The sequence below is a fragment of the Acomys minous genome, assembly GCF_964271855.1.
Source record: "Acomys minous genome assembly, chromosome: 12".
NCBI classification, from domain to species: Eukaryota; Metazoa; Chordata; class Mammalia; order Rodentia; family Muridae; genus Acomys; species Acomys minous.
Genome location: NC_140493.1, coordinates 64,904,738 through 64,931,805, shown reverse-complemented (window position 1 = coordinate 64,931,805; position 27,068 = coordinate 64,904,738). Strand labels below are relative to the sequence as shown.

General features: G+C 37.9%; 1 protein-coding gene and 1 long non-coding RNA gene across 2 annotated transcripts in view; both read right to left on the bottom strand.

The window, feature by feature from the left end:
• Positions 1 to 2,321: 2,321 nt before the first annotated feature.
• On the bottom strand, positions 2,322 to 8,436 carry LOC311580099. The gene is made up of 3 exons (XR_014773360.1): positions 8,331 to 8,436; positions 3,468 to 3,594; positions 2,322 to 2,544 (listed from the first exon to the last, which is right to left on the bottom strand). It is a non-coding gene; the product is annotated as an uncharacterized lncRNA (long non-coding RNA).
• An 11,596-nt stretch (positions 8,437 to 20,032) lies between these two features.
• LOC311579598 (vomeronasal type-2 receptor 116-like) overlaps positions 20,033 to 27,068 on the bottom strand; it is a gene marked incomplete at both ends in the record, with an annotated part of 33,892 nt that continues 26,856 nt past the window's right edge. Inside the window, 4 exons of the mRNA XM_084750305.1 lie at positions 20,033 to 20,928; positions 22,518 to 22,641; positions 24,504 to 24,716; positions 25,989 to 26,135. Coding sequence (XP_084606431.1) covers positions 20,033 to 20,928; positions 22,518 to 22,641; positions 24,504 to 24,716; positions 25,989 to 26,135 — 1,380 coding nt within the window. The remainder of the gene's footprint in view (positions 20,929 to 22,517; positions 22,642 to 24,503; positions 24,717 to 25,988; positions 26,136 to 27,068) is intronic.

Here is a 27,068-nt window from a genome sequence, read left to right as displayed (position 1 = left end):
ACTTCCCTAGAGGATGAAATGTTTTAGCCTCAAAAATAGCCAAAACAACAAAACAAAACTGCTACACAATAGAATATTCTTAGGGATTCTCCATTTCATCTTCACTATGAAGTAGTTGAGGCTGAAAAAGTAAAACATTTTAACAGATTTTTTTTCTACAACATCACATTTGCATGTATTCCTTCAGTATAAAGTCTTGATATCTTTTCACCAAGATTTGAACATAATTACTTAAAGGCATTCCCAGGTTTCTCACATTCACAACGATTTTCTAGTGGGGAACCTGTAGTGGCCCATTGGAACAGAGTCTGGACAAAGCATATGCCATATTATTTACTATTTAACCTTCTTTTGTTCCAGTATGAAGTTTCTGATGTTTTCTTAGGCCTGAGAGGCAGGTAGAGACTGGGCCATACACACTGCATTGATTAGGCTTCTCTCCTGTATCAATTCTTTGATGAGTTCTAAGGTAGGCTTCTTAGATAAAGGGTTGGTCAGATTCATGGCATTGCTAAAATTCACACTTCTTCCACTATGAATTTTCTGATGTTTTCTAAGAACAGAGCCACCGGTAAAGGACTCTTCACATTCACTACATTTGTAAGGTTTCTCTCCTGTATGAAGTCTCTGATGTGTTCGAAGATGATCTTTCTGGATAAAGCGTTTGTCACAGTCACTGAAGTTGTAAGGCTTCTCTCCTGTATGGATTTTTTGATGTGTCCTAAGATTGGCTTTCTGGATAAAGCATTTGGCACAGTAACTACACTTGTAAGGTTTCTCTCCTGTATGGATTCTGTAATGCCTTCTAAGGTAGGCTTTCCAGATAAAGCATTTCTCACATTCATTGCATTTGTAAGGTTTTTCTCTGGTGTGACATTTCTGATGCTTCCTAAGGTCTGAGCCAACCGTGAAGGATTTCCCACATTCGCTACATTTGTAAGGTTTCTCTCCTGTGTGAATTCTCTGATGAGTTCTAAAATTGGCTCTCTGGATAAAGCATTTGTCACATTCACTACACTTGTACAGTTTCTCCCCTGTTTGAATTCTGTGATGTCGTCTAAGGTTGGCTTTCCAGATGAAGGATTTGTCACACTTAGTACATTTGTAAGGTTTCTCTCTGGTATGGATTTTCTGATGCATTCTAAGGTCTGAGCCAACAGTAAAGGATTTGTCACATTCACTACATTTGTAAGGTTTCTCGCCTGTGTGAATTCTCTGATGTTTTCTAAGCTTAGCTTTCTGGATAAAGGATTTGTCACATTCACCACATTTGTAAGGATTCTCTCCCGTATGGATTTTCTGATGCATTCTAAGATCTGAGGCAATGGTAAAGGATTTGTCACATTCACTGCATTTGTAAGGTTTCTCTCCTGTATGAATTTTTTGATGTTGTCTCAGGTGGGCTTGCTGGACAAAGCACTTGTGACATTCACTGCATTTGTAGGGTTTCTCTCCAGTATGGATTCTTTGATGTATTCTAAGAGATGAGTCAACGGTGAAGGATTTCTCGCATTCACTACATTTGTAAGTTTTCTCTCCTGTATGAATCTTTTGATGTGTTTTAAGTTGGGACTTCTGGATAAAACATTTGTCACATGCTGAACATATGTAAGATTTCTCTCCTCTATGAATTCTCTGATGCCTTTGAAGGCCTGAAGAAGTGGAAAGGAACTTACCGCATTTGTTACATTGGTAAAGCTTCTCTCTATGGTGGATTCTGTAATGGTGTTCAAGGTGTGATAATGTATAGAAGGACTTGCTACATTGCTTACATTCGTAAGGTCTCCCCTCCTCCATGAATTTTCTGAGGTTTTCTAAGACCTAAGCATCAGAGAAAGGATTTTCTACCATCGTTATATTTGTAAGTCTCCTCTCCAGTGTGGATTCTGTAATGTTTTTTAAAGCCTGATGAATGATAAAAGCATTTACCACACTCTGTACATTTGTACGGTTTTTTTCCATAATGAATGTTGTAATGTACATTGTGGTGTGACAAATACAGAAAGGACATGTCACATTCTGTAAAGTTATAGGGTTTCTCCCCAGGATGAGCTCTCTGATGTCTATAGAGGCTCAAATAGGTCCTGAAGCATTTCCCACATTTCCTGCACTGGTATGCTTTCTTTCCACTACAGAGTTGTTTCATCATGAGTTTATGTTTCCAGTAAAAAGATGTATCATACTGTGTATTTCTGTGTCCTTTCTTTCCAGTGTGGACTTGTTGATATTGGCTAATGACAGAACACAAATTTAAATATTCTCTATAATCTTTATATTTGTCTCGTTCTTCTCCAATGTCCCCACTTTTCTGTGTCGTGGGAGTTGATGGTTTAATGGCGGCATCCTTGAGGTTCCCACTTCTGTACTCGCAGTTTTCTGTAGTATCATTTGTGTTACAAGATATGCCTTGGGAGGATTCATGAACTATTTTGCGAAACTCACAACATGTGTAAGACTTCTTTTGGGTACTTGCATGTTGACAGACAATATGCCTTGATCCTTGATCCACACCTTCCTCATATTTACCACATATGCAATGGTTCTCTGGAAAATTAGCACAATTAGGGACAATAAGGATTGATGCTTGATTAAACAGAGTCAATAACTGATGCCTCCTTAAGTTCTCAAAGACAGATAAACTAGCAATTATTATAAACAGAGCCCTCGGCAGAGGACTTTTTTTTCCTTATTATTAACGGATGCTCAGAAGAACTTCTACTCTGATCTCTATCAACCTGAGAGGACCAATAATAGCCTTCTCTCTCTAATCTACATATGTTACAGAAGGTTTAATGAAATGGTAATCAAATAATAATGCAATTTCAGAAAGACACTCTCTAAACAAGCATATAGGAAACTCTATCTATTTTTTTTGTTTGTGTTTTTGAGAGAGTCAAACTGTGTAGCTTTCATCGGCTAAAACTCAGTATAACCCATGCCAGCTAGACACTCACCAGATCCACTTGCTTCAGCCTTCCTCCCTAGTGACAGGATTAAAATCATGCTGTGCCAAAACTAGAGACCATATCTCAAAAAAATGAATAAAATAAAACAAACAGACCCCAATACACACACCAACAGCTTTCTGTATTTTAAACCTCTCCATTTTTAAAAAAATCAGAAACAGGTACACAGCTTAAACCAAGAGTAAAATCAAAGTATTCCAACAACAAAATATTGCACTACATTGCATTTCACTGTTTTGAATATTCAATTTTCTTTGAATTCTAAAATCAGGATTAAAAACAAGATGAAAGGGTTAGAGAGCGCTTATACTATATAGCATTGTGTATTCTTTGCACAGAACACTGAGAACTGTAAAATTACAGCTACTGTTATTAGATTTTTTTCTTCCTGATAGTCTGTAGACAGGTCATAAACTTTCTAGAGATAAACATACATACCCACAAAGTAGGTAAATACAGAGAAAGGATGGGTGATGAATTTTACAAGAAAAACACTCTTACCTACAAAAACTAGGTTGCTGTGATTCTCCCACATTACGTCCATGTACAAAGCCCTTTGAGAAGAGTTGAGAAATTCCCACTCCTCCTGGGCGAAGTCCACAGCCACATTGCTAAACGTCAACAGATCCTGTAATGAAAGGTTACCCATTTGCCATGTGCAGCTGGACAAAGTGCTCGCCTAGTTGAAAAGAGACCTAAAGAATTAGAGGCAGTTTTGTGATATAGATGAGGCATGCCATTTATTCAAAGGCAAACGTTCTCCAATGATGCTGCAGACCGTGGTTCAGAGCACTGATGGCACTTCCGGAAAACTCAAGTTGATTGTCAGTACCCATAGGGCACTACACAATAGGTTGTAACTCCAGTTACACCAGATTCAATGTTTTCTTCTAGACTTTCTAAGAAGAATGTACTCATATTACTCATGCATACATTCAGGCAAATATACCCACAAAGTAAAAATGCGAGTTAATTTTAATAAAAGATGCACTCCAAAATACTCACAATCTCTCTCTATATTCTCTATCTGTGAAAACAGGATGACATAATAGACATACAATCAGCAAACTTTGGGTACATATAAGATACACATTTGAGGTCTAGATCCAGGAGTATTCCTTTATGAAGCCTGTGTTGATATCAAATGGTATCACATTGTTGCAACGCAGATGAAAAGAATTACGAGCAAAACTGTGATTCCATTGTCAACCTTGCTCAATAAGAACACTGCACCAGGGCCTCATCTGACTCAATTCTAACACGCTCAGCTGGAGATCCTGTGATGTAGGTTACAATGCTACACCATTTGTAAAACAAAGAGGTAGAGTATGGAATGCAGAGTTTACAGATAAATAAAAAGTCAAGGTCAAGTATGCAGATATAAGTGAGTATATACCATTTGAGTCTTTCTGCTTCTGGGTTAACTCACTCATTATGATCATTTTCTAGCTCAATCCATTTGTCCACAAATTTCGGGAAGTCCTTGTTTTTAATAGCTGAATAATATTCCATAGTGTATATGTACCACAGTTTCTTTATCCATTCTTCTACTGAGGGACACTTAGGCTGTTTCCATGTTCTGGCTATTGTGAATAAGGCTGCTATGAACATGGTTGAGCACATTTTCTTGTTGTGTGCTGGAGTATCTTCTGGGTATATTCCAAGGAGTGGGATAGCTGGGTCTTGAGGAAGCCCTATTCTCATTTTTCTGAGATAGCACCAGATAGATTTCCAAAGTGGCTGTACTAGTTTGCATTCTCACCAGCAATGAAGGCCTGGGGGCACTCAGAGGAAGGACAGCAGGCTACCAAGAAGAGACTTGATACCCCATGAACATATACAGGGGGAGGAAATCCCCCTCAGCAACAGTCATAGGGGAGGAGAGTAAGGGGAAAATGGGAGGGAGGGAAGAATGGGAGGATACAAGGGATGGGATAACCATTGAGATGTAACAAGAGTAAATTAATAAAAAAATTTAAAAAATAAATAAATAAAAAGTTAAGGAGCTTGGGTCTCCTTACTAGCAGCAAGGGGAGTAAGGTCACTGCACACATCCGACATTCCAGACAACACACAGAATCAAGTACTTTGTGGAATTACCATATGAGGATATTTTCAGTATCATCAAGGAAATAGAAAAACCACCATTAAACAGCATCAATATTACCTACATTTTTCTGAAAGTCAACAAAACCAATATGGATGACCGATAATTTTGGAAATTGTTGAGGGCTGTGCAGGAGGAACAACAAAACAGTTTTAGAAACTCATGGAATGTGGCCCATGGGTTAGCACAACCATGATGAGTGCGCCTCGGGTGGCCGAGGCCCAAGGACTGTGTTCTGAGAACTTCATGCTGTTATGGAGCATCGCTCTGCTTGCTTCCCTTGTCATCGCCACATCCCATAATATATGAGTTGTATGAAAACCCTAAGGGGGCTTTTAACCCATCACCGGCACTTACCAATCGTAATGTTTGATCTTTTTCAGGCATTGCTGCTGGAGCAGATTAACGATTCAACCACCACCCTTGGAAAGAACTTAAAGATGCAGATTGTTAGCAATGGCCACCACTTTTAGAAAGAATTTGGAAAAAGATTGTTTAGTAATGTCAGGTAAAGAAGGTTTTGTTAGTGGCTCTGATGTAGAGTATCTTGAGGAATAACTTGAAATTCAGAAAGGTACACACTAATGCTTGAGCTAGGGAGTTTTTGAGGCCAGAGAACAAGAACAATACCCCAATTAGCACTAGCTAATCTGACTCTGCAGAAGTTGTGCTGGTGATTAAGGTAAAGAATAATTACTTGTACCAATTTTTGCCCTCATCTTCCTGATACGATTTGATAAAAATTGTTACTGAGTAGATAACTGCTTGTTTTTATATATAAGTTTAGATTTGTGATTCTTTTAAGATTTGCATAACAATCCTTTTTATGATAATTGATTCTTTCTTTGTAACCCCAATTATACAATTATAGCCTAGCAATAAAGAGAAAGTGGCTGAGAAAGAAATTACTTTGGTTGCTTACAGTTTGTTAATTCATAACAGGTTGCTTAGTCATAAATGCACGTGCGTTCTTGGGAATAGTTAGTTTTCTTCATTGATAATATGTAGAACATTTGATCATATGAGGGCACTGGGAAACATGTTTTAATTATGTATATTCATTGTTATTGTTCACTTGAAAAAAAACAGAATGAAACCACACTGAGAATTTTGTACTGCTTGAAAGATTTTGCTGGGATATATAAGCTGTAGGAGGAAAAAATGAAATTGTTTGAGCTTGTTGGCGTTTGCTCCATCCACTCAATATGCATGTGTGTGTATGTGTATGTATGTATGTAAAGTTTGTTGGAGCTCACTCTTTGGAATTTGCTACTTCCACCCAATGTGTGAGTGTGTATGTGTGTGTGTGTGTGTGTGTGTGTGTGTGTGTGTATGTGTGTGTATGTGTATGTATGTATGTATGTATGTATGTATGTATGTATGTATGAAATTGTTGAAGCTTGTTGGAACTTGCTTTTTGGAACTTTTCTTGCTTCATCCACTAATGGTGTGTGTGTGTGTGTGTGTGTGTGTGTGTGTGTGTGTGTGTGTGTGTGTATTAGTGTATGATTCTTTCCCATCTTTTCTTTTCTTTTTCTTTGATGGCTACAAGTAGTTCCAACCCAGAGAATCTAGCTTTGTAGCTTCAGAAAAATAGTCTGCTGAGTGATCAGTCCCTGACTCTGCACATGCTGTCTCAGTCAGTCTTCCTTGGCCTGATGAAGTTGGCCTTTGACAAGAAATTCCATGTGGGGGTTCACTACAGAATATGTGTAAATATGTGAAAATGAATGTCCTATGTGATAATGCATTCAGATGATGTAGAAAGATATTCTGTGATAGTTGTAATAAGTTGTGTGAAAATGATACTAAATCTTAATTAATTTTGAATATATTGTTGCTCACATAATTGTCTCAACTAAAATTTTGAAGGTATTAACTTAAGTGCTATTCTTCTTTTCAGTATTTGATCTCAATCATATAAAATGATTTTATATTTCATAGACAAGTGTCACTGATGATGCTTTCTCCATTTTGGAAACAAACAGAATATTATACACTGGCTCCATCATCAATGTACATCAGAAATGTAAATCTGAGAGTTACAGAGATGTCTCAGAGGTATCTGTTTCTGTTACTTGTCTCACAGAGAAATAGTTTAATTTTCTCTACACACATGAGAACTTACATCAGTGTACTAAGGGTTGGGTGGCAATTCAAGGCTACATTGGCAGCAATGGAAGTATGTACTACACACATAAAAACATGCAGATGAACACTCATATACTTAATAAAAACACTGTCTTACGTGAGAAATGAAAACTCTCTGTGGGGTCTTTGACTATATGGTACATAGTTTCTGGGAAAGGAAACGTATAAGATGCAGAGAGCCTTCATCCTCCAAAAGATAAGAGCACTGTTATTAAAAGGGACATTTGTTATGCTTGAAATTTGATGGCTTATGCACAAAGTGAAGCCAATAACTAGAACATTCTTAGTAATACATTTGACATGATGTAATACAGAGGTGGGAACAGGCCTGCTTACACCTTGTGTGAAAACTAAAAGACAAAGAGAAAGTCCTGATTTATCTATTGTGAACTTATCTCTGAGCACTGGAATTAAAAGAATGATATGAGCAACACTTTTCCTGAGACAAATTGTTTTCAGATGTCAACACATCTACAAGTAAGTATATCATCCTGTGTGATATCCAATAGCAAAGATAAAATCCACTATGATGCAATCTGCACCTCCTCATAGAAATAACAGTTTTATGGCAAGAGCAAGCCATGTACTCCTTCCATCATCTGCGTTCTGTAGGAAGCTAAATATTTATTACTGAGATTCAAAACAGTGAGTCTCTTCTATTTCAATTTTACCATAAATTGTGATGTAGGCCAAAAAGTCCACGTGTTTTCATGGCTACGAAACCTCCCTGAAATGCAACCATATGAGACACGAGACCTCCCTTCTTCACTAATGTATTAGGACAAGAGTCCATCCTCTGTAAGAACTGGGCATCTATAGGTTTACTTGATCACCAATTATAATAGAAATACATATTTCCTTTCAGAATTATAGGTCTTAAGTGCATGAAAATAATGTCATCACAGTCATAAGCCCGGGAGGATACAATGGGGCAAGACTGTCAAAGGTGACAAAATGCAAACGCCTAATCTTAATTATCAGAGAAGAAAAATAAGAAAAAAATAGGAAATAAACACTTTGGATAACTTTATCAAAGACAGAAAATTAAAGGCGTGCATGATTTCAACAACAACAAATCTTCAAAGGCATGTGGACACAACACTGACCTGGTGTACATTTATTGGAGAAGCATCCATTCCTTCTGTTGCTCCACTCTGAATTTCTATCTCAGGAACAAAGACTGTAACTCTTCAAGACATTTCAGACTAAGCTATCAAAAATAAGAAAGCTAAATTTAGTACAATCCTGTTACAGACAATGCTATCCCACATAAGAACACCCCAGAACGAAAAAGATACAAGAGGTACTGTCCACACTCTTATAGACAGAGAAGCACAGAGGATATATTTAGAGTGATGACAGAAAATAACTGTAGATCTTATCACTGCACCCAGAAATGTTGGTTCTTAAAAGACTTTGAGGAAAAAAGCACACTTGATGAAAGAAAAGAAATAGCACAGGTCATCCACTCAAGCAATGCCAAAGTTCACAATTGGAGATAAACCATACATAGAAAAATCAGAGAGAATTTATCCATGATAACACAGGGAATAAAGACATTTTACATAAAGAATAGATGAACAGAGGGCAGCTGGGTGCAGGATATCATTTCCAACTCTCTCTCTCTCTCTCTCTCTCTCTCTCTCTCTCTCTCTCTCTCTCTCTCTCTCTCTCTCTCGCTCTCTCTCACACACACACACACACACACACACACCAACAAACCATTATTTCTAACTGGAGGGAAGAAACATACTACCAGTAATTTTATCAACCAGAATATTTTTTCTAAAAAGTCATAAGAGAAATACAAAACCTGCAATATGAAAAGTTTGGAAATGTCTAAGACAAAGTTCAACAGATTTTGTGATGAGCTACCAAAGCGACAAGGAATAAACAGAACACTCCAAGGCCCACAGTCCAGTGCAGAGGAAAAATGAGCAGCGTTAGCAGGAAAAGTGGAAGAAGACAAAGATGCATGCCTTCCCTGGTCCCATTTACTCCAGAGGCTTAAGAGTGAGCTGGAGAAATTTGAATAGGCCAAAGGATAAGAAGGAGATAATGCTGGGAAAGAACGGCACCATACTCGTGTTTAAAGATCATGATGTCACAAAATTCCCCACAGATACCGTGTGAAAAAAAATCTCAGAATTTTAAGTGTTTTAACTATTATTGAAAAATATAAAACCAACACACAAAATGACTAGTTTTCCTATAAATCTGTAATGACCATTTGAAAAGCAAATTAGAAACATACCCCATTCGGGTAGCTTCAGAAAGAACTAAGAAAAAGCCTAAATAATGATGATGTCCCTTCTGTGAGGAGATTTTTAAGGCACTGGAAAGAAAAATGAGAAATCAGAGTACATAGGAAGTGAAGTGCCATGCACTCTGACAAATGACAGGAACTGAACTAACAACAACCAGCAGCACTGATGCAATTCCCATCAGCAAAATACTGACATTTTTCCCAACCAGAAACTGTCACATGGTCACAGGAAAATCCCAAATAGCCACGTGAGGCGCTCAACCCTAAGAGAAGGTAAGAGAAGTTTTCTTTAAGTAGAAATTAGGGGTCCAGGAAACTCAGCCTCCTGCCCAAGAATTCGCAACCTTAGGTGAGAGAGCGAAAATCAGATGGATTCTCCTTAGTCCTTTGCCACAAAGAATTTCGGACAATTATTAAAGTGTTCGTTAAGATCCAAAACCCAAATATATTCAGAGGTACAGCTTTGTAACTTTATAGTCACAGGAACTAGTGTAAAGAAAGCCCATGAAAGGGGACATAAAATCTCTTCCAATTATATAAACAAACAAACAAATAAATAGAGAGAGAAAAAACATTTTTCTTCCAGGGCTATCTTGGCAGGGCTGGCCAAATGGACTCCACAGCCACTTGGCTTGCAGGCATGTCCTGTGTGTTTGCAGCTCATCTTCCAAGCAAGCAAACCAAGCCCACTGGAACTTTAAAGCACTCCACCCTCACTGCCTGTTTCAATGAGGAGGTGGGGATTGGGGGATTGGGGATTTAGGGGAATGGGGGTGTCTTTCCTAGGTTGGAGCACTGAAAAGTTTCTAAGGCAACACCTGAATCCCAAAGAGTGGTGAGAGGTGGGGGTGGGGGTAGGGGGGAGAGGGTGGGAAGGGGGTTGGAAGGGGGTGGGGGGGAGAAGGTGCAGTGCTCTGCTGCAGCAGCTTGAGCTTGCTTGGCTAGCCCAAAGCTTAGGGTTTTTGCTTTTGGTTTTGGTTTTAGTTTTGGGTTTTGTTTTTTGTTTTTGTTTTGCCTGTTTGATTTTTCTTTGTTTTCCCTCACATTGGGAGTAACTCAATACACATTGATCAATGCTCCCTCCATGGGGAGAGAGTAATACAGGCCTAACCTCTAGTATAGGAAAGATGGCACTTAGGACACAAAGAACTAAAGCCAATGCTGATGGAATTTCCTGAGGTATTGCACATTCATTATGTGGAGGACACTCTCTTCTCCTGCTTATCTAATCAATACTTAAATGAGTGCTTAACTTTCATGGTAAATAAACAAAAAGAAGGAAATCTAAAATTTTGGGTCTTGTCCACTGGGTACATTTTTGTTTTGTTATGTTTTTCTAGACAGGGTTTCTCTGTGTAGCCTTGGCTGTCCTGGACTCTTTTTGTAGACCAGGCTGGCCTCGAACTCACAGTGATCCGCCTGCCTCTGACTCCTGAGTGCTGGGATTAAAGGCGTGCACCACCATGCCCAGCTATGGGTATATTCTTATCTTTCAATCACTAGTGAAGATTTAGGTCTGCTCTTTAAATTGCCTTTAAGATGCTTGGTTATATTCTGTGGAGAGATGGCTCAATGGTTGAGAGCACTGACTGCTCTTCGAAGGACCTGGTTCAACTCCCAGCACCCACAGGGCAGCTCACAACTATCAATAACTCCTGTTCCAGGGGATCTGACACTCTCACACAAATGTACATGCAGTCAAAACACCAATGTACATAAAATAAAAATAAATTATTTTAAAAAACGAAGTGTAACACCTGAAGCAAGATGGCTTATTAGCTTCTTTAATAATGCTACTGCTGGAGTGCTAACTCATAGAACTAATCCCTTACTGCTTATTCTTCCCTCTTCTTCTTGGCCTGATGGAATTACGTATCAACAAGATAATGGTATTATAGAAATTTATTTATGTCAAAATTCTATGCAACAATCTGTAACTCATTATTTACAAGAAATTATAGACTTAATAGTGATGAAAAGGACACGTCTTAAACAGCTTACTGGCAAAGAGCCTACAGAGACCATTGTCTCACTAAATTAAATTCAGGGTAATTATTTCTTCAACACTGATAATTGGTATGTTGCATTAGCATGTTACTTGAGATCAATAGATAATCTCTATCCAAAGGATACCCTCTTAACACTGCTCAAAGATATACCACAGTATTGCCTAAAACTAATTACATTAAAGAAAAGAGTTAACCCAGAAGCAGAAAGAGTCAAATGGTATACACCATTTGAAGGATCCAGAGGGTCCTAAAAACCTACAAGAGGATCATTATGATGGGCAAATCTGGGTCCAGGGGTCCTGCTCAAACTTGGCCAAGGACAATACAGGCCGTAAACTTCAAACTCCTACCCAGATCTAGCCAATGAACAGGACATCCTCCACAGTTGAGTGGAGAGTGGGGTCTGACTTTCACACGAACTCTGGTGCCTCTTATTTGACCACGTCTCCTGGATGGGAGGCCTGGTGGCACTTAGAGGAAGGACAGCAGGCTACCAAGAAGAGACTCGATACCCTATGAGCATATACAGGGGGAGGTAATCCCCCTCAGTCACAGTCATAGGGGAGGAGAATAAGGGGAAAATGGGAGGGAGGAAGGAATGGGAGGATGCAAGGGATGGGATAACAATTGAGATGTAATATGAATAAATGAATTAAATATATATATATATATATATATATATATATATATATATAAAATCCCTGTAAAGATTACTTTTAATGTTTTTACAGATGACTCTTCAAAAGGATAAGGAACACATGCTTTCTGTTTTATATACAAAGCCCATATGCTCCACACACACACACAAAATAAGATTGCATCCATCCCTCATTGTAGAGCTTAACAGTCTAAACATTAGGTGTCATTAATTTATTCAATCAGCTTTTATTAGATGTTTCCCAACCACTGCATATTTGAACTGACTGTTGTTTATTTAAAGTTAGAAGACATGTACAGGGTGGCCTAAGGAAAATCGGAGTCTTCCTGTCATGTTGAATAGCTCTGGAACCCTAGTTTGCACATCCTCACCCAAAATGGAGGGGGGTCAGCATTAACTGATCTCATATAAAAATTAGACCATGAAGGATAGAGAGGCATTGAGAATGGAAACTAACCTACCTTAAGGGAAAAGGAATGTTGTAGAAGGATTGTTACAGAAGGTTGAAAAGGTACAACAGAAGCAAACACAAGTTCTTCAAGGATACAGTAGTAAACATAAAATTGGAATGAGTGGGACATGAGCAGTTTAGAGACAGATATAGAGATGACAAAAGTGTGTGTGAGAGAGAGAGGTTTAGTGTACTTGTTTAACTGGGTTTGCTCATCTTAAAAATAAAAGGTACCAGTTCTGTTCCTTCTCTTCAATGGCTTCTAGTGTCTATCCTATTTGCGTTTCTGAGTGAGAATTAAGCATAGAGGTCCTCGGAAAGACTCCATGAAGCTGATACTGAGACTCACAGCCAAACTCTGGAGTGGACCTCAAGGAGTCTTATGGAAGAGCCCTGGGGATAGAAGGACCTGCATCACATGTCAGTTTTCAGACTGTCAAAGCAGAACCCAAGTGGTTTTTGTCAGGGGTGATAAAAAATTATCTCTGAATGGGGACCACATAATATTGTTTTGCCATACTACAGATTGCTTATGAACATTTATGCGAGATAGGCCATATTACATCCATGATTCTCAGTAAATCTCTCCAACCCATCAATAGAATTAAGACAGTCCTCTCCGAAAAATTGTGATGGTTCCTTACATCGACTGGATCCTGTAATGGTTGCAGTTACAATACTTTTTTTAAAAAAGAAGTTGCCTATCCCAGGGATATATATTCTACACTAGAATATAAAGAGAAGTTCCAAAAGAGCCTTAGGATTAGTAAAACTACTAATATTACAGCAAAATTACTAGCCTTCTCCCATGCCTATATTAAACATATTTCCTTTATTAATTTTTATTGTGTTGCCTGCATATTTTGTGTCCATTACATACATACCTGTTGCCCATGAAGTTCAGAAGAGAGCATAAACTCCCCTGGTATTGAATTTATATTTAGTTCCAAGCCACCATGTGCATGCTGGAATCTGATCCCAGAGCTTCTGCAAGAGCAACAATTGCTCTCAATCCAAGCTTTCCTTTAGCAGGTTAAGGTTGTCAGCTCTTCAGTGAAGGTCTTTCGTTGCCTTTGGTGGTCAGGATTAATAAGAATCTAATTTAATTCTTGTACATGCCTCTATTTAGTATTACTGCTACATTTATTTTATGTGTATGAGTGTTTTGCTTGTGTAAATGTATGTACACCGTGACAGTCCCAGGTGCCCACAAATGATAGAAGAAGGAATCAATTCCCCTGGAATTGGAGTTATGAGCCACTATGTGAGTGATGAAAATTAATCTAGGATCTTCTTAACAAACGCTCTTTATATTTGAGGGTGATTCTAGCTCTCACCCCTTCTTTGGGACAAGGATTCACTGCCTAGCCCTGGATGAAATGGAACTCCCTTTATAGACAAGGATGGTCTCAAACTCACAGAGATCCATGTTCATCTGCCTCCTGAGTGCTGGAACTAAAGGTCCATGCCACCACAACTGATTCTGTTATTTAGTTTTAATCTTTTGTTAGACAGGCTGTCATAGAGATAGGTGGCATTTACAGTGAAACACCATCTATCAGCTGTGAACTGATCCAAGGTACACATGAACTCGCAACAGCTTTTGAATGCATGCACAAGACTTGTACAAGATAAAACTATAATGAGCTTAGAAGAAAAAAATCTTACCCCAAAATATAACGAGAGTTCACACATAAAACTAGGGTTATTTCCAGCTACTATTATGTTCAAAGTATTAGACACAGGGCTGCATCTCAGTCATTACTATCTTCTTAGATGAGCATGAACAGAGGAGGAAATCCATAGTGTAGATGAAGAAATGGATCACCACAGGATATTGATTTGTTGGAAGTAAGGGTCAGGGAAGGAAGCCATGTTTTATAACTCAAATAATAGTTTCTCATGGTTAATGATGGATTGGATGTTAATAGATTCAGCAGAGCCAGGAAATCTCTGCATTTTGCTTGATTATTGGTTCTCCCCTCAGTGCTCAGCACAAGCCCAGGTTGAATATTCTATATCTATAGCATGGGTCACACTGTTTATTATATATAGATGATGGCTGCCCTACAAATGAGGCTGTTTGGCCCTGGCTTGGATTTCAGAGTATACATATGAGTTCTGACTGTCATAGGTCTTTCCAGAACCCTAGCTCACTTCTTCCTATGGTCCTTCTGAAACACAGCACTGATAGCATTTTTAATGGTAGTCACACAAGTAGCTTTTTGATAGTGATCTGGGACCAAATATGTCCAACACAGCTTCCTGCCAGGAGCCTTAATATATGGGAATGTGTTTGGCATCATTACACCTGAGGCTGAGATGTGCTCAGACCTGAATTTTGCAGCTTGTATTTATAACTTGGAATAAAGACGATAAATGCAGAGTAGTGAGGCAGAGAATATCCAGACTTTTACAGGGGAGTAGATCCTCCTGGAAAGAAAGGAATTGGGGATAGAGGAATGAGTGCTCCAGTGAGCAATAATTAAACAATGTCACAATAATTTTGTTATGCTAATAATAACAATGAATAAAAATAGCATACTAAGTGCCAATATTTCACAGAGGGTGACTGGTGCTGCATGCTGTGGCTGCCAATATTATACAGGGAAGGTTTGCAAACTGGGCTGCTTTTGACATGATTTAAGATGTGTCTCTGCTATTTGCAAGTCTTTCATTTTTTACTTTTACACTACAACTAACTTTCTTTCCCTTCACTAGGAAACTTGTCTAATTAGAGGGTGGCCTCTTAGTGTCTATGGTCCCTGCTACAAAGAGTTGTTGCTAGAGTCCCTCTCATATTTCTCTGGGCATGTAGCCTGGATTAGTTCTCCAGATTATCGCAGAGATGTCCCAGCCCACAATTTATCTTCTCTTTTCAGACATTTCATCCTCCCACCCCCACTCTCCCAAGGTCTGATCTCCACTTTTATATCTCTGTTTCCTCTTCTACCTTATTCCGTTTCTTTTTTTTATTTTTTATTTTTTATTCTTTTCTTATTCCCTTTCTTCAACCACTACCTTTGTCTATTTTATTTCTCTATCTGATTGAGATTTAAGCATCTTCACTTGCTCACTTGGATTCTCCTTGTCACTTACCTTCTTTTGGTCTATGCATTATACTATGTTTATCCAGTACGATATGGCTAAACTCCACTTATAAGTGAGTATATATACTATGCGTATCTTTCTGGGTCTGGGTTACCTCACTCAGGATGACCTTTTCTGGATCCATCTACTTTCACAAAACTTTCATGATTTCTTTTTTTTTTAATAGCTGAGCAATATCCCATTGTGTAAATGTACCACACTTTCTTTATCCATTCTTCAGTTGAGGGACATATAGGTTGTTTCCACATTCTGGTTATTATAAATAAAGCTGCTATGGTCATAGCTGATCAAATGTCCTTATATGGTGGAGCATCTTTTGGGTATATACTCACGAGTGGTATAGTTGGGTCTTTGTGCCGTTTGGGTAGTAGGGTGACTGTGTCTTCAAAGAATGAGTTTTGAGTTTGGTAATTTCATTCTGTTTCTCTTTTTCTGGAATAGTTTGAGGAGTATTGGTATTAGTTCTTCTTTGAATGTCTGGTAGAATTTTACACTTAAGCAATCTGGCTCTGGACATTTTTTTTTTGGTTGGGAGATTTTGATGATAGCTTCTATTTCCTAGGAGGTCATAGGACAGTATAAAGTGTTTGCCCGGTCTTGGTTTATCTTTGTCAAGTAAAATGTATTAAGAAAACCACACATTTCTTTCTATATTTTACAATTTTGTGAAATATAGGTTTTTGAAGTAAGACCTATTGATTTTTTTCATTTCCTGTGTCTGTTTTTATGTCCCCTTTTACACTTCTGATTTTTATTAATTTGGAGACTCTCCATGTACCTTTTAGTTAATTTGGCAAAGGGTTTATATAACTTGTTGATTTTCTCAAAGAACCATCTCTTGGTTTCATTGATTATTTTAATTATTCTTTTGGTTTCTAATTTATTGATTTCAGCCCTGAGTGTGATGATTTCATGTCATCTATTCCTCTTTGGTGTGTTTGTTTCTTTTTGCCCTAGAAGTTTCATATATGCTGTTAAATTGCTAGTATGGGATAAATCCAATTTCTTCATGAAGGTGCTTAATGCTATGACCTTTTCTCTTAGCATGGCTTTCGTTGTGTACCACAAGTTTGGGTATGTTGTGCCTTCATTTTCACTGAATTCTCTAAATTTAATTTATTTCTTTATTTCTACCAAATCCAGTGGTCACTGAGTAGGGAGTTGTTCATTTTCGATGAGTTTGCATACTTTCTGTTGTTTCTGTTGATATGTCTAGCTCTAATCCCTGGTGGTATGATAAGATGAAAGTGGCATTTTAATCTTCTGTGTTTATTGAGGTTTGCTTTGTGACTGAGTGTTAGCAGCCATGCTGAAGAAACAGCAAAATAGCTCTAGAACTCATGGAATATGGCCCATTAGTTATACAGATTTGGGTGTGTCTCTGGTAGGTTTAACCTCAATAACTATGTGTCCTGTGGACTTCATGCTGTTATGGAGCATAGCTCTGCTTTTTGACTTTGTTTTCCTCATAATTCTCCTAATATATGAATTGTGTGAGTACTATGATCCCTCACTGGCCAGTGTCATTGGCCTATGCAATAACAATGCTTGATCTCTTTCAGGAATTGCTGCTGAAGCAGATATTAATGAATCAACCACAACCTTTGCAAATAACCTGCAGATGTAGATTGCTAACAATGATCATTACCCTTAGAATTTGGAAAAATAGATTGTACAGCAAGGTTAGGTAAAGATGCTTTTGCTGGTGGCTCTTATATAGAAAATCTTAGGGTAGTTTTTTTTTCATTTCTTTTCCTGCTATCTTATGTAACAAAATGAAAGTTCATAGAAGACATTTGTGTCCCTTGTAAAGGCTCAGTAGTTGAATCTCATGCTCCATGGCTGATGGCTTTTCATCCTAATGCTCTAACTCCTACATGATGTCTTTGAGAAGGTAACCAACACATAGATGTTGTCTACTGATATCCATGCACTCAAAGTAATTAAAGAATGTTTAGTAAAATCTTCTCTACCCAGCACACAAATGGCAGATACCAATCATTTTACTGGAAGATCTTTGGATTGGAATCTGTTTTCTAGTCTCTGTGGAACTAGGTATATTTATAAAACAAACAAACATACAAACAAAAACAAACAAGCAAGCAAACAAAAATGTTTGGTATTTCCTAATAGAATGCTGTTGTTTTAAGAACCATGTTTTCCTTCAATAGAACTATGACAACTGAGGAGAGTATTGATCATCATAGTCATCTAAAATTCAAACATTCAGAAAAATATCATTTTAATAATATTTTATTCTATTGTCAATAGTTCAACTGTGTCTCTCATAGTAGATTTACCATAGAAAGTTATTATGTGATATGCATAAAGAGAACCCCAGTCATCTCTTCTCAAATATCATTTTCTATGTGTGGGTTCTTCTAAGTCTGACATCTTAACTGTACAAAAAAAAAGGCAGAATCCTAATGCAGAGTTTAAAAATATTCTCTTGTAGTTTTTAAAATATTATGTGTGGAGAGCCACAGATAGCAGCACCCCCTGCTGCTTCCCCGGCTCAATGTGCCCCCTTTTGCGCATGCGCAGTGAGTAAACCTTTGCGCATGCGCAGTGTGCCCCTTTTTTTGCGCATGTGCAGTGAGTAATCCTTATGCACATGTGCAGTGAGCAAGCCCCTTATGCACATGCCTGAAGGCATGGTGTGAGGTGGCATGATTCAAACAAATCATAGTGTCAGGTGGTATGATCTGACAAGGCATGGCGTGAGGTAGTGTGATCTGAATGCACCAACCAGGAGTGACGACGTGGCAGTTTCTGATAGGACAGGCACACTATAAAGTCCTGTGGGAGCTTTTCCCGGGGTCACTCCAGGATCCTGAATAAAAACTGCTGCAAGAAGAGTTCCCGGTGTTGGTGTCTTTCCTGCTGGACGGGAGCGGCATTGGCAATTATGCATTGTCAGTTATTTATATTTCAGTGTGGGTATGCGTGTGTGTGTTTGTGTCTTGTTTTGTGCACCTGTGAGTTCAGGTAACCATGTAGGCCAGAAGACAACATCTTATGCTTTGGAATATTGTTACATGGGGTTTTTGATACCACCTTTTTCAGGGCTGAGTATTAAATGAGGTCTTATTAAAGAGCAGGGTATGACATTAACTGCTGAGACATCAATCCATCTTCTTTAGTAGTCTTTCTGTATACTGAGCCATCACTCTGTAAGTTCAAGTCTTCTATGTCGGTGGATAATATCAGGATTCCCTTGCCTTCCCCCCCCACAAGGAGGACCATTGTTTTACCTTCATGTGAAAGCCTGAGTTCATTCTCCCACAAACATCCTCGAAATTTTAATCACATTCTATAGGCATCAAAGTCATTCATCGAGATATTAAAAAGAACTTTGATTTTATTTTGAATGTTTTTTTTATTTCAAGAGTAAAAGAACATTTGCAATCTGTGTGATGCTCCAATAGTGATAAACTGTGATATATAAGTGGATGGGTGCTGTATTATATCAATGATGTAGACAATTGTAGTAGCCATGATATTTCTATAAAACACCATTAGAGAAGACAGTGAGAATCATTCTAAAAACAAAGAGATCTTGTACTATAGCCCAATATTTGTTGGTTATGCACCAACTTTATATTTGTTGGTTAGAATTAATTCACCAGTCAGAATACCTGGCCCAAGTCAAGATCCAGGCCATGAGAGAGAGCCAACCACCAACACTTTTAATGATACTCTGCTCTGTTGCAGACAGGAGCCTAGATGAATTGCTCTCTGAAAGACTTCACCCAGCAGTGACTCAAAATCGATTGCTGAGACTCACAGCCAAACATTCAATTATACGTAAAGAGTCTTGTAGAACAGAGGAGTGAAAAAGAAAAGGGCCTTCAGGCAATAGGAGCTCCAATGGACGATCAACAGAGACAGCTAACCAGAGCCCAGAGGGGTTTCGTGACTGAAGCAAGAAGCAAGGACCATGTATGAACTGGACTTAGGGTTCTTACACAGATGTATATGATGGGCAACTCTGGTTTCATGTAGTTCCTCAAGTTAGAAGCCTGTGTGCTGTCCCTGACATGGACTCTGTTGCCAGACATTTGTTCACTTCCTCTTGGTAGGACTGCCTTTCTAGGCCATAGATGAGGACATGATCAGTACTGAGGCAATTTAGTAAGCTAGGGTGGATGGGAAGAGGATCTCCATTTATCTGAGGAATAGAGGAGAAGTGTTGGGAGAGAGGGAGGAAGGGTGGGACTGGAAGAAAAGAAGGGATCGGTTCTACACCCAGGATGTAATGTGAATAAATAAATCAATTTTAAAAAGTTTCATGATATATGATTTTAGGAATATTATTTCATCCTGATCTTTGGAAGAGAAATTGTGTGTGGTCTGAATACAATTGTGTAGCACTTGGGAACAAAGATGCACACCAGCATCCCTGCACTGGAAGACAAGATGGAAAAAATCTCCACAGCCACCATGACCTTGCCCTTGGTGCTATGGTAGACAGGGAGGAAAGTGATCCAAACAGTGCAAAACACCAGCATGCTGAATGTCAAGAACTTGGCTTCATTGAATGTGTCAGGCAGGTTCCTGGCCAAGAAAGCCAAAATAAAGCTTCCCAGGGCCAGGAAGCCTAGGTATCCTAGGGCACAGTAAAATGCTATAACTGAACCCTTGTGGCAGATAATAATAATGTGGTCATGCTCAGAGCGTGCATCAATATCAACAAATGGAGGAGAAGCTCCTAGCCAGATTGAACAGAGAATAATTTGGATGAGTGTACAGAGGGGAATGATGTAGTTAAGTGTTCCTGAAACCAGAATGTACTTTATCCTTCTTGCAGGAGCTGTGACTTTGAAAGCCAGAAGCACTGTGATTGTTTTGGCCAACACACTGGAAATAGCCACAGTGAATACAATTCCAAATGTAATTTGCTGCAGGATACAGGTGGCTGAGTTTGGATGGCCAATGAAGAGCAAGGAGCAGAGGAAACAGAACATGAGTGACAAGAGTAAGATATAGCTGAGAGAGCGGTTATTGGCCTTCACAATAGCTGTGTCATTGTGTTTCAAAAATACCCCAAGAACCAGAGCTGTGAAGGCAGAGAAGCACAAGGCCATTAAAACCAGAGCCATCCCCAAGGGGTCTTCATAGCTCAGAAAGATCACAGCTTTATGGATGCAGTAATTCTTCTCAATGTTGGCGTACTGGTCCTCTGAACACTTCACACATTGATCCATGTCTGATTGAAAAAAGGACAGGTTTGTTAGTACAGCTTCAGCAGTTTATTGATAAGATATTTCAATACTTCTGTTGGAGGATCTCTGAAATACTTGCATTTGCTTGCTTATAGCATAATTGAAGGACATTGCTGTACAGCAAATCTTATATTCATTAGTTCTTATATTTACAGAGAACAAAAGCAAACCATCATTTGTCTAACTGTGCTGATGAGAACATTTACATATTTTCATAAAACACAGATTTCTTTCATTATTCTGAATGCTGTCATGAAGTGACTTAGTCTGGTAAATTCATAGAATCTAAAATCACTAACCATAGTGTGGCTGAGAGTGTTTTAAAATCACCAATCCCATACATTCTTTGCCTCCTAAGTGCATTGGCTGTTCAATTAATGCTGTCTTTATGTGAGATCAAGACTGTCTTCTACTTGGACAAGACCTATGGTAGCCTTTCTTGTTCCAATAGCCCAGCCTGAACATATTGATATAAAGAAACAGTAAAAGAAATCATCAGGGTTGAGTTTTATGTTTCTGTTTGTGTGTGTGTGTGTGTGTGTGTGTGTATGTGTGAAAGTGTTTCTATTGGTGTGTGGGGGAAGTAGGAATGTGAGTGCGAGAAGTTAAATTAATATAAATGTAATATTAATGTTTGAAAATTATAAAAAATACTTTATATCTCCTTATTTATGTTATTATCTGGCAGTACAGAGAAAGAATTCCAGAATCTTGATCATGGGAAGCTTTAACCTTAACATTGAAGGTAGTTACCTCTGCAGACTGAGCAGTACAATGCCCTTCATTTTGACCCCTTCATCATGAGAAACATCCTGCACCTTCCTACTTTCCTAATTTCAATCTGTATGAGACCCAGACTCTAATTTATTATTTCATGAAATTCTTAGGGTTGTGTTATTTAAAATTTTCATGTAAGACCCATTAGATTTTGTAGATTATGTATCAACACTTATCCCTACTTTACTAGAAACAAATGGCATCAGACACTTGAAAATGGGCTTCTGGATATTCAATGAATTCTCTTTCATATTTATCAGTTTCTGATAATTATACAAGTAATTTTTTTTACCTCTACACTAATTTCCCTAAAGATACAGATTTGTTTTCCATGCCCTCATTACCCTGTGCATTGGTCATTTGCCTTATCTGTTCTACCTGGGGCTATGTACATACATGGTGCACATAGACATATGTAGTGACACATAAATATATTCAAAAAGAGTAAGTGCATATTTGAAATATTAGTGACTACAATCTTCCCTACATGTAGTTTTAGAGATGAATGAGTAGGAAAGATCTTTGTAGACTATCTCACTGCAGCTTGATTACAAATATTGTTTTCATTTGTAAACATTTGTAAATGAAAATTCATTAAATTTTCAATGAATCAAAATGTAGCTTTAGGCATAAGAGTTTTTCGTTATTATGTTGTTAATGTTTGTATCCCTATATAGACTGATGGAGGAAATGGTATATTTTATCTTTGCAGTTACATTTTATACTCCTTCAGCATCCCTTTGTTGGTGGATCGGACTACCAATGTGAAGGCTTTATGAGAGCACCAAACACTCACTTGTTCCATTAGAAATTTCATTTTCTGGGCAAGGCATACAAATAAAACAGCAAGCTGACATTCCCTCCTGCCTGAATTGTCTGAATCCAGGACGACAATCAGCACTGCATACAGAGGGCAGCATCTGAGAAAATAATATACATGCTAATACCAGAAGTTTTATCTGCTTCTGCCATACCTATATTATTTTAGCATGTTAAGATATCAATAAGATTATTTTATACACAGAAACTGAAGTACCACATGTCACTTAGCACTTTGTATAATGCCAAACATATGAATCTATTAAAGCAAATGAATGAAAAGTGAGAATATTATCAAATCTTGGAAATTCTAGAAAAGTAACTTTTAGCTTCCTTTCTGTGAGCAGTACATAAATTGTAACCTGGTTTTCTAATTAACTTTCATTGAGCTCATACAAAGTACAGTAAAAACACAGAAGTTAGTAGGGGAACCTTAATTAAGGAAATTTCTCTAACAGACTAGCCTGTCTTTATATCTGTGAGGTATTTCATTAATTGGTATGCGTTGTAGGCATACTTATTTACTATGGAGAGTACTATTCCTAGGCACATATGCATGAGAAATGAAACAGAGCAAGACAGTAAGCAATGTTCCATCAAGTTTCTATGCTTTTGTTTCCAAATTTCTTCCTTTTCAGTCCTTGGCTGTAATCAGTGGGCCAAATCAACCATTTTTCCTCAGTTTTTTATGGTCAATGTTTACTCACAGCAATGGCTTATCAAGTCATGAGTAAAGAATATCTAAAACAGATGAACTATCTTCTCAAACTGCAGATAACAAACATCTCCAATAAATCTCGACAAACTCAGTTTAAAGAAAAAATATCTGAAAACACAGATCCTGGTATAGAGGTAGTGACAAAGTGCTGAGTTACTGTGTAGGAAGCTAGAACTTGAATTGTTTCCTGAAATAAGAAGACTTTACAAAGCCTGTGAATACTGGGAGAGCCTGAGTAAAACTTAGTTTATGTAAAGTCAATTGAATGATTTCTTAAGTTAAAAGAAAAAATTTCTATTACACTGAAGATGATGATGGGGCTATATAGGCTTCATCAGAAATTTGCCGATTATTGCATGCTCACTTCAAATCTTTAATTCAATATTAAGGTCTATGTAAAAGCAACACTGTTGCTGGGTATGGTGGTGCATGCCTTTATTCCCAGCACTAGGGAGGCAGAGGCAGAGGGATCACTGTAAGTTGCAGTTCACCCTGTTGTACAAGGCGAGTCCAGGACAGCCAAGGCTAACACATAGAAAGACCTTGTCTCCAAAACCAAATAAAAACAAAAACAAAGCAAAAAAGAAAACAAAAACAAGTAAACCAACAACAACATAAAACCACACACACACTGTCATGCAAAGTCTAATCTTATATTCTTCCCATATATAGTTAACTAGAACTCTTCTTGTGGTTGAGTAAAAAGGGTCTCACTGTGTAGAATTTGGGACCTCAACTTCTTATGACTATTTTGAAGAAGAGTGGAGACAGTACATAATGTTGCCCAATTTCTGTTCAGTATTTTAAGGCATGGTCTCTATGTTACACTGCCCGCCTTGAATTAGTTATATGGGCCAGACTGGCCACATAAGGACAGAGAATTTCCTGCCTCTGTCTACAAAGGGCTTGGATTAAAGACATGCACTACACACACCTGGCTTCTTTCTGATTTTAATTGATGCTTTAAATTTTTCTCTCCAACTAGTACAGTGCTGTCAATCTGTTTGCCTAGGAGATCCTATTCTGCCAAGATATATTCTTTCTGTCCCATCAGTTTTTGTTTTTAAACACTGAATGGATAACGGGCTTCTTTAAAAGTCTTTTATACTTTTTTAATAATCATATTATTGTACCCTAGATTGTATTTATGTATGATGTAGGAGGGCAGAAATAGGTTCTTTATATGACATTTCACTACATTACAAGAAAGCATAAATGCAAATCAGTATGTTACGTCAAACTTACCTGTCTGCTTTCTGAGGTCCACTCTAGAATGTCTTCAGTTAAATGGAATTGTTGTCTATGTGGAAAACAGGGGTTAAATCTTCCAATCTTCACCTTAAGTCCAACACCGTGTGGGGAATTCCTAATGTGAAAGATGTCACACTCTTTCTGGTTCATATTCACTTTGTCACCAAAAGGATTAGTGAAGTGCTTCTTTCTCTGAAAGGAGTTCATCTGAAAGACAGGAAGAATTCTATAGTCAATATGCCCTTCCTTGATGTGAGAAAACCTATTCTGATTTCATCTGAAAGGCAATTTTTCAAAGGTGTCTAGAGGGAAATCTCAATGAAAGCAAAATGTAATTTGACTTATCATAATGTTTGCTAAACTATAGTTATCTGGATGGAACCTAACAAAGAAAAGCATAGACATACATGTAGACATCAAACATAGATGTATAATGCACAAACATGGGCATACAGAGATGCACACATAATATATCAACACGTTTACTTACACACACATCAACATACATGACCAGAAAGTAATATGAGCATACAGACACAGTCAGACACACAAGTGAAGAAATGCAGAAAACACATACATAGGCACACACATGCATGCACAGATATATAAACACAAAAAGACACAATGAAATACAAACATCCATACAGAGACATATTGACACAAAGACCGATTCATGAACACAGCATCCAAATAAAGACAGACAGTCAAACACACACACACACACACACACACACACACACACACACACATATGCATACCCACAGCAACCTAGACATACAGATGTGCAATCCCATACACAGAAACACACAAAACATACAGTCAGGAAAACATAGAAACTTTCACTGTCATATTCCCCCAGAAAATCCACAAAGACAAAAACAAACAGACACTGACATTCAGACAAATTTATGCTATATTGTACAGACAGACAGTGTCAGTTGGACAGAAACACACACACACACACACACACACACACACACACACACAGACACGTAAAGTGAGAAACATAAATTCAAATATATGAACAGACGTGTATGTAGTAAACAGAGTCACAGCATTATTACACTCAGCCTGTGAGAAAAGTCCTGAGAGACAAAAGTTGTGAGATAATAAGTTGATAAAACTTGAGAAATATATCCTAGCACTTATTACCACAAATTTTACAGTTAATGCACAAACACTCATCTTCTCATGTATAAGATTAATGAGGAAGGTCCAATCGTGTCTCCAACATTAGAACATTTATTAGTATATTAAGGTACTGTGTGAAAAAATCACTGATTTTCACTAATAAAAAGTGTCCTCCACTTTAGTGCCTTTATATTGGATATATATATGTTTGTCAGCATAAAACACGTTTAGAAATAAAAAATTTCAGGCAAATGTTTCCTAGTCCACTTCAACTCACTTTGGGAATCTGAGAGATTCCTGAAAACTATGATATTAATGACACAATTATCATCCAAGAAGAAACAGTACCTTCAAGCAGCTATTACCATCTTCTTTCCCATTGTCAATTGGCTGATTTTTTACCTTTTGAAGAAGCATCTCATGAAGGGAATGGGCCACAGCATACACAGCATTGTATATGTCATAATTGCTATCACTAAATGCCATGTCAAAAGTCTGTGTCATTAGCAAGTCTGATGAGGCATTAGATAAGCAGTTCTTCATAGTCTTACAGATAGATGCTGAGGCTTCACAGTTAAAGTACATCCACTCTTGGCTTGCCAGATATTTATCTGAGTATTTGAGAGGGTTCAATGTCTGCACAAAATCTTTAAAACCAGAAATCTTACCACGGTCATGTGCAAAAGCAAGGATCCCATGGAATGAGTCAAGTGTGGAGTCTCCTTTTCCTGTAGTAATATCCCACTGTGAGGTGGTGATCCATATTCTCTGTATCCCTTCAGATACCCAACTTCTAAAGCTCCAAGCTAGAGTACTGTCTGAGTTGCCATAAATGATAATAATATTTGTTGATGATGTAATGATTTGGTTGTAATATACTTCAGCCATTGACATATATAACTGCATATTGACAGGGATTATATTCACAAAGGCAAAGCACATTTTATTTTTTTCCATCTCTTTTCTCAAATATGAGAGAAATTGGTTGGCTGGATCATTGTCTGAGATGGCTAGACCGATCCAGTTCCAGCTGTAGTAAAGTAAGAAGGAGACCATGGCCAAGGCTAGAGATGTATCCTCATGGGCCATCTGATGCAGATAAGGAAATTGTACATGGTCATTTAGGAGAGGATGAAAAGTGCCATAAGTAAGCTGAAGCATCTAGGACACAGGGATCAGCATGAGGTATGATGCACTTCTAAAATCTGTAAACATATTCTTATTTGTAACAGTGCAATAAATCCCCCTTTTCTCTTACTTTTCCCCTTATCCCTATTTCATACAAATAAAATGTAGAATCCCTATCGAGTCTTTGAATAAAACCTTTGAGCTACATAGATTGACATAAGGTCAGAAGGGCCAGTCTCTTCTTTGCACCCTTCTTTACACCTTGTTAATGCCACCAATAGATATACAATTTCATTAATT